The 7,795-nt window shown below is 50.5% G+C and overlaps 1 protein-coding gene across 1 annotated transcript in view; it reads right to left on the reverse strand.

Annotated features, from left to right (window-relative positions):
• IQSEC3 (IQ motif and Sec7 domain ArfGEF 3) overlaps nt 1-7,577 on the reverse strand; it is a 26,114-nt gene extending 18,537 nt beyond the window's left edge. The window contains exons 1-2 of the mRNA XM_009642718.1: nt 6,490-7,577; nt 1,471-1,632 (exon numbers count right to left, since the gene is read on the reverse strand). Of these exons, the coding sequence (XP_009641013.1) occupies nt 1,471-1,632; nt 6,490-7,577 (1,250 nt within the window). The remainder of the gene's footprint in view (nt 1-1,470; nt 1,633-6,489) is intronic.
• Between the last annotated feature and the right edge of the window lie 218 nt (nt 7,578-7,795).

Raw genomic sequence — 7,795 nt, forward strand, 5'->3', positions numbered from 1 at the left:
TAGAAGTGGTGTGTGTATTGGATTTAGGGTTTCCATTTGGCTTGATTCAGGAGAAACCACTGCAAAATTCAAGGGAGATAGAGAACATTTTGGACAATGGTAGAATAATAAAGGATCCAGTGCAAAGGACTTTCCGCCTAGCAGAAAGGCAGCTCTCACAAAGAACTGTGCTTCTGCATAATAAAAGAAAGACCCAGCTGAGTGCTGGTCATCCCTTGAAACAGGTCTCGGAATGAACTTGTTGCCCCCTGACTACACAGGTCACATCACCCTGCATGGCAGCCCTCACATTCACACTGGTGCAAACTTGCCCTGCTTCCACTGGAGCAGTTCTCAGGGTGAGAGACATGGTGTCCCCTGCTCCCAATGCCCCCTTTTACCGTACTGAGAGCTGTGCTTTCTCCTTTACCCTCATCCGAAGTAGATCAGGACCAAGAAGGAAACAAAGGCTCATCTCAGTTCCCCAGGCCTATCTTTGCAGAAAGCCTGTCATCTTGGGCAACGCTCAGAACAGGTAAGATGCTTTTCTTCCCAACACTTCAGACCCTGCTCCTGCGATGCCAGGGGCTGACAAGTTAGCAATGGTTACAGTGTGGAAGGCAGAGCAACAGGCAGGCACTGAGGTAGTGTAGGTCTCAGGTATTCACAGGATTTTGCAGCCTAAGTTGCAAGACTTGAAGGAGTAGAGAAGTATAGGCTGAGGGAGGCATGGCTTGTGTGACCAGGAGAGGGTCACAGTAAAGAGAATTGAAGGGAACAATCCAGCAAAGGCAGCCACTGAACAGAAGCAGGGAGGAAACATGAGATCTTGTTCAGAAAAAGGACAGCTCAGCCTACTGGAGTTTTTGGAGTGGGGATGTTTTTCAGTGCTCTGTGACTGCAGTGGTAATGATAAACCCTTAGTAGCATGCTTCCTCATGCAGGCCTTTTCATTACCACAAACAGGACCAACCCTCCTCTTATCATCCCCGTAGTGCAGTTGGACAAACTGAAAAGGCCACTCATCTCAAAACTGGACAGAAAGAGAACCTGGTGTAGAGCCAGCATTCACTGCTCCCTGCTGGTCTCACAGCAAGGAGCAGATATTCTTCCTCTGCCTCTCTTAGTACTTCCCAGAAAGCATCAGAGGTGCTTTATCTGGATGGGGTGAAACCCCAGTCACAGAGTTTCCCAGCCACAAAGCCCCCCAGTATCACTAGTTCTACCACCCAGTGGTGCCAAGCTCCTGCTAGACAACCGCAGACCCTCTGAGGAGAGACTGAAATGAAAGGGCTGCTGATACTAAGGGGGAAACACATTGCTGGGAAATGCATTGAAAAGTGTGAGATAGGGAGTAGGAATGGTGCAGTTCCTGCATGGTGGAGATGGTGGGGCATAGAGGATGGGGTGCTTGTTGGTGCAGCCAGGGGCAGAGCAGGCTGGCAACTCCTTTACTACGCAGGGAGGAGGGGAAGAGGTTTCCACACTTACTCCAGGACGTCCCTGTTGAACTGCTTCTTGCTGTTGCCCAGGAACTCCCCAATCATCTGTCGGCTGAGGCCCTTCCGCTGGAGGAGGAAGTGTGCCACCCCAATGGGGGTGTCTGGGATGAAGCCTCGGGATATCAGGAACTGGATCCCTTTGTCTGGGTTTCTGAAAGGGAAGGACAGAGACATGGTGAGTTTGCATGATCTCTTTGAGGCATTATTGCCTCTGGCTCACCTCATGGCTTGCAGCAATGCAACCCTCAGTATGTGCACATGTGCCTATGAGTTCATGTGTGTGGCAGGGATAGGACTGGTGGACGCAGGGAACGGTGACTTGGGGGAGTTCCCCCCAGTTGCTGCTGAGGACAAAAGGATGCCACAGGACCTGCTGTGTCACGTGCAGCACTTGCAGCATCTACTGTCACCTGGGGATCACAAGTGCCATCCCACTGCCACAAAGGATCCTGCTGCACAATACCAGCCTCATTAATGACTCTTGTGTCATCCGCCTGCTCCGAGTCACAGGCTCTTGTGAGATCATCCCTGCCCCAGCTGGATGTTTTGGGTCCCTGTGAGGACATGATTAGACTGCATGTCCCACACAGACAGCACAGGGAATACCAGTATGTTCAGCTGCTCCAGATGCAACCCACAGAGAGCTGACCCCAAGGACCAGGAGTGGGAGCCAGGCATGTGACCCTTTGCTTGAGGGGAGCTGGGGCTGCACCTTCTGCATGACAGGCAAAGGGAAAAACGTGGCTCTGAAGAGCCTTAGGAGACATTGCTGCCACGGTCTATGGGAAACTGGGGCTCAAGACACAAAGGAGGATAACCAAAGGTGGGCACTTCTTCTGTAAAAAAAAATATTGTCTTTTTCCTACATTTTTAGTGCTCAGTGTTGAGTGACACTTTCTACCTTCCTCACCCGAACCTGGTGCTGGCTGCCTGAACAGAAATCCTATGCTCAGATTTGCTTATCTCTTCCTCCACTTCCCCCACCCTTAGCTGTGTTGTTCTTCCCTTCTCTATTGATTTACCCCCTCAGGCAGAAATCTCTGTGTGTGGGTGGATGAGAGCACGCACCTGGAGAATGCCTTGTCAGAGCTGGGAGAGAGCTGCGTGCAGCTCCCAGACAGAGGGTTTTTCTCCCTCTGTGCCTGTGAGTGCCTCTCTGAGAACAAGCCCAGTGCTGAGTGGGCCTGACTGCCTGGTTGTGGGAGTGATTTTCTGCTTGTTAGTGTGCCAGTGTCTGTGCCTTCATATGCAGCTTTTGGAGGGTAGTGCGTGTCTCAACAAGCACGTTTGTGTGCGTCTATGTCCTGTACGTGCAGATTTCTCTTGCACCACACATGTTCATCAGAGCCTGTGTGCCTGCCTATTTTAGTTTTCTCCTCGTGTCTCCTCCAAGTCCACAAGCTTCTACGTATCCTGGGAGCAGCTGTGAGCCTATGTGGTGCCTGTCCCACAATACCGACAGGAATGAGTGTGTATGTGTGTGTTGTGCAGGAGGTTTTCTTCCTATATTTCAGTCTGCCCCACTGAAGGGTGTCATGATGCACTCTTGCTGAGGGGAATTAGTGCAACGCCAGAAAGATTTCTACATTTCTTCAGTTTTCTGAGCTGGTGAGTGGGGAGAGGTAAGAGGGTAGCTTCTTCATGAAAGGATGCCATACTTCCGTCATCAACCCAAATTCAGGGATCTTTGTCAAGGCTTAAGGAGTGAGTTTGTTCAAGCAGTTTCCTGGGGTGTGGAAGGGATAGGATGAGATCTCAGAGCACGTGAATGCATGATATGCACAGGCACAGACTGTGACACTGTCAGGTGGTGAAGGATGTGGGTGAGCAACATATGTCTAGCTATAAGGGGATCAGCATTCAGAAGAATGGCCTGCTCCTTACAGGGGCCTCATGGGTATACAAAAAAGTAGACAGGCTTGAAATAGTTCCACTTACTCTGTAACGTCACAAAGAAAATATCCCGGGCAGTGTGGCATCCCCGGGGAGAGTGGCTGGGAGACCAAGTCAGCCCATTAAATTTATGCACCGGAGAGCTGCAAGATATGATATTGCAAAACCCAGGCCTTCTTCAGGGAAAAGCAACAAGTGCATCTTCTGTATTGTCACACAGATCTCCTGGTTCACCTTTGAAGAGCACAGGCAAAGTTCTCTGCTAAGTGCAGAGGTCATATGGTCAGGGCTAAAGTCAAGCTAAGCAACAGAGATTCCTAAAACGAAGCTCCACCTGTAGGCTTTGGTATTTAGCAAGGGACAGTATGGTCTTCACAGCACAAGGATGACCTCAGACACACTGGTGTGACTCCAAAGCCACTGGACTGACTTTGTATTCACTCCGGAGGAGCTGGGAGCTGAATGTGGCCAGAAAAGTGCAGCTCACACAATGGCATGGATATGCAGGTTTCAGTAGAGATGGCACACGCAATGCAAGAGGCTGTAGGATAAAACAGTCCAGCTGTGACAGTCCTCCTGCACTGCCTAGACTATAACTCAAGTATACATGCACATACTATTCTTCCACTAACAGAAGCCTTTCATCAGTTTTTCCCTGGATTCAATTCATTCTCCAAAAAATCCTGATAGCAATGCAGCACCTTTGCCACTGAACACCTGCAGATGTATCCCATGTACTGCAGCATGTGGCTTTTACCCAGATGTGCAGCAGACAACTCCCATCTCACCTGAGTCTGATCCCTGCTATTTTCTTTAGTGTTGCAGGGGTGTTAAGCACGGCCAGCAAATGCTGCGGGATTCCTCACGTCCTGCTGGCTTTCCCTCTGCCCACGCAGCCAGCTGCCCACACACACTGAGTTATTACAGCAGCGCTGCATAATGAAGCACTCGCCGTTCCAGGGATTCCACCCCCTCACTGTGGAGTGGGGATAGGGAAAGTGCCACAGCAGTGCAGCATTGATGTGTTCCCAGGGGCCTGCTCCGAGCCAGAGCGCTGCTTGCTGAAAAAGCAACTCAAGGCCGGATAGATGCATGGCAGATGGTGCTAGCAATTGGAGACTTTCAGCTCTTGGTCCAGGGGAGTGGTCAGCAAAAAGGATGTGCACACAGGCACGCATGGCCTCAGCTCCATGCCCTGTGGGATGGTGCCCACATCACAAACCCTGCAATGGTAAACTGGCTCCTTGCTAGAAACTGGCAGGGAAACCAACAACCAAATAACTTCAGAAAGCTGAATGGCATTCCCAGCCCCTTGGATTGAGGTACACTACAGTGTCACAACGGAGCCATGTGCCCCTTAGAACCCACTCAGAGAATGAAAAAAAGGCTTCACTCCCCAGAACTAACAGGTCAGTTCCCTCTCTCCTGTCCTCCAATGTTTTGTCAAGAAAATGGAGCCTTACAGCAGCTAATTTCAAGGGAGCAGGGGAGGCCTGGCTAGGAAGTTGTGTTTCAGAGCTCCACGGTGAGTCTTCTGTCCCACAGGGACCTGCAAGATGCAGTGAACCCAGGTCACTGAATGAAGGACAGCAGAGCTGCTTCCCCAAAAACAGACCTGGCGCTGCTGATCTGTCACATGAATGTGTGCCAGGCAGATTGGGGTAGGAGGAGAGGCTGGGAAAAAGCATTTTCACTTCTGCTTTATCTTCACATCAGTGCTCATGTCAACTGTGCAGGAACCAAAGGAAAACATGTTGGGTGGAAGGACTCTTGCCAAGCATGGCTGAGAACACTGAAACACTTAGTAGCAGAGATGTATGCCCCGCATCCCCCTCCAGAAGTACACCTATCCTAACAAACACCAGAACATCTGTGTGGACCTGGAACTATCTCTATCATAATCAACCCCCACCTGTGTCTGGCCCTACCTTCTCTTGTTCCAGCTTGCTTGTGTTCATCAAGCAAATCAGCATGTGCCCAGAGCCTGACTTTGATATATACGCATGGATCCACCTGTTCACAACCTAATCTCAGAGCTAGTAAAATGTCGCCCTTAGTTCTGTAAGAGTCCCAAACCCATCTGCTCTAACATCACTTCAATTCTGGATGTGCTCTGAGCTCAGCCCTAAAAACCTCTCTTCCAGGTTCCTGCCTCCTGGAGTCCACAGACTCCATACTACAAATATATAAGCCCTGTGCAGTGCCCTCTTGCTTGTGCAAAACTTCTGCCTAGGACTGCGTAATCTTTAGTCCTCGCTCTGACCAAAAGGCCCATGCTAATGTGTGGCAAAACATTCTTCTAGTATGGGTGCATTAAATCCCCAGCACCTTCATCAGGGGGCTCAAATGGAAACCAAGACAGCATAAGATGAGAGAGTGATGATGGAGCAAACCCCAATATTTCTCGTGACTTGCTTTGATGAGAAAAGTCTCACTGAAAGGCAACAAGCAAATCTAAAGCTCCTTATAAGAGCTCAGCTGCTTTCTGCCAATCCAAAATAGACTATGCGTGACCCCTCGAGTTAACCTCTTCCGACGGTAATCTCCGGGCTGCTCTGCTTTTGCTTTCACACCTGCAGCCTTTTCATAGGATATCAGACTCCAATGTGTGAGAGACTGAGATGACTAAACCTGGTCTGTCAGGTGAAAACCTACCCAAATACCAGAAGGAAAATGACAGCCAGAGCACTCATACTGGGCTAGCTAAGCTGAGCTCTCCCTCTCTTTACTTGGAAATGCCCCATATTAAGTAACCAGGGCTGGGTTTACATCCCCAGCTACACTTGTTCCTTTGCAACAGAGTGGAGCTGGAGCCTAGATCCCAGGCTCAGCTGGTGGAGGCCAAATGGACAGCAACTGGGACTGAAGGTTCAGAATTCAGGAAAGCATGAGCACTACTCATGGGGCACTGGGCTTGTTCCTCTGTTGGGCAGAAGATCAGGACAGTACTTGGGGAACCTTAGGGAAAAAGCTTCTGGGCAGCCAACCTGTGGTCTGCATTGCATACCCTTGAATACAAAAGAACTTCCCCGGAGATGGATCTAGACCAAGAGTCTACCATCTCCTGTGAGGCATGAAATTGTCTGGGAAACATGAAAGAGGGAGAGTCACTTACATATTAAAGAGGTTCAGCCCAATGCGGTAGAGGCGCTTCCTCATGGTGTCTGTGGAAAGTGTGGGGGACTTGCAGCTAGCTGGGTTCTCGCAGTGGTACCTTGGGAGGCTGAGGATCATGGCCTGCAGTGCTTCTTTCGAGGACACCTCAGAGGCTGACTTGGCTGAAGTGGAGGTGCTGCTGCTGCTCAGCTGCTCAGAGTTGTCTGCATTCTCAGACTCAGAACCTTTGCTTTGCCCTGTCTCATTGCTAGCATCAAACTGGAGCTTCTGCACTGCCATCTGCCCAGGCTCAGCACTGCTGTCTCCCGTGCCATTAGTACTGACATTCACCTCAGTGAAAGTGTGGTTGTTCTGGAGAGATCTGGACTCAGGTAAGCTCTCTGGGGCAGCCGGTGGTTCACTGGCTTCTCCCTCCCCTTCTTCTGGGCTTTCTTCAGCCTTGGTAGCTTGTGAGAGCCCAGCCTGGGCATTGCTGCTGAGGCAGTTAGCCATGGACACCGAGGTAGACGATGAGACAGAGATGTTCTGGTTGTCGATCTGGACTGTGACATCTCGAAAAGCCATCATGAGAGTGCTGCTGCTCTTGGGTAGGGTATCTGGCAGAAGCCCTTCCTCCTTCTCCTTGTCCTGCAGCTCAGTTTCTAAGTCTTGATTTGGCTGCATTGAGCTGGCACTGAAGGTCTCCCTTATCTGGTATGAGCCTCCATCTTGCAGTGAGCACATGGTCTTCAGGCTCCAGGTGCTAAGTGCATCATCAATAGACTTGGCCAGGGACTGAACTTGTTCTGTGAAGGAGTCCTCCAGCTCGGTCAGTGCCCCACTGATGGTGGCTGGCAAAGATGGGGACCTCACCAATGGGATGCCCACAAAGTTGTACCCCTCCACCAGGGCTTTCTCAGCGGAGAAGCTCTCTGAATTCTGGACCCGGACTTTCCTCAGAGAAATGCGGCGTGGCATGCGGCTCTCCAGCAGTGAGTTGCGGATCTTCTCAAAGTTCTTGCTGAGCTGGTACTGCCGGAAAGCAGTCTGGATGGTGCAGGCTGCCCTGCGAGACACCAGGTGGCCTCCGTATTTGTGCTCTAGCATTTCAATCTGAAAGACATACAAACAGGAGAGGTTATTTTTTGTTAATTGACTTCTGATGGCTTTCTCTGACCCCAGTTCCTACACTGATTAGTCTGTAATGACTGTCAGAGGAGCTTCTAACACTGAATTAGCTTTTCCCTGCACTGCCTTGCCCTTGATTTCAACAGAAGGCCCCCCTTTGGGCATGGCTGGCTAAAGCATCAGTACTGTGAGCTTCC

Source organism: Egretta garzetta, unplaced genomic scaffold (genome assembly GCF_000687185.1).
Source record: "Egretta garzetta isolate BGI_Z169 unplaced genomic scaffold, ASM68718v1 scaffold427, whole genome shotgun sequence".
NCBI lineage: Eukaryota > Metazoa > Chordata > Aves > Pelecaniformes > Ardeidae > Egretta > Egretta garzetta.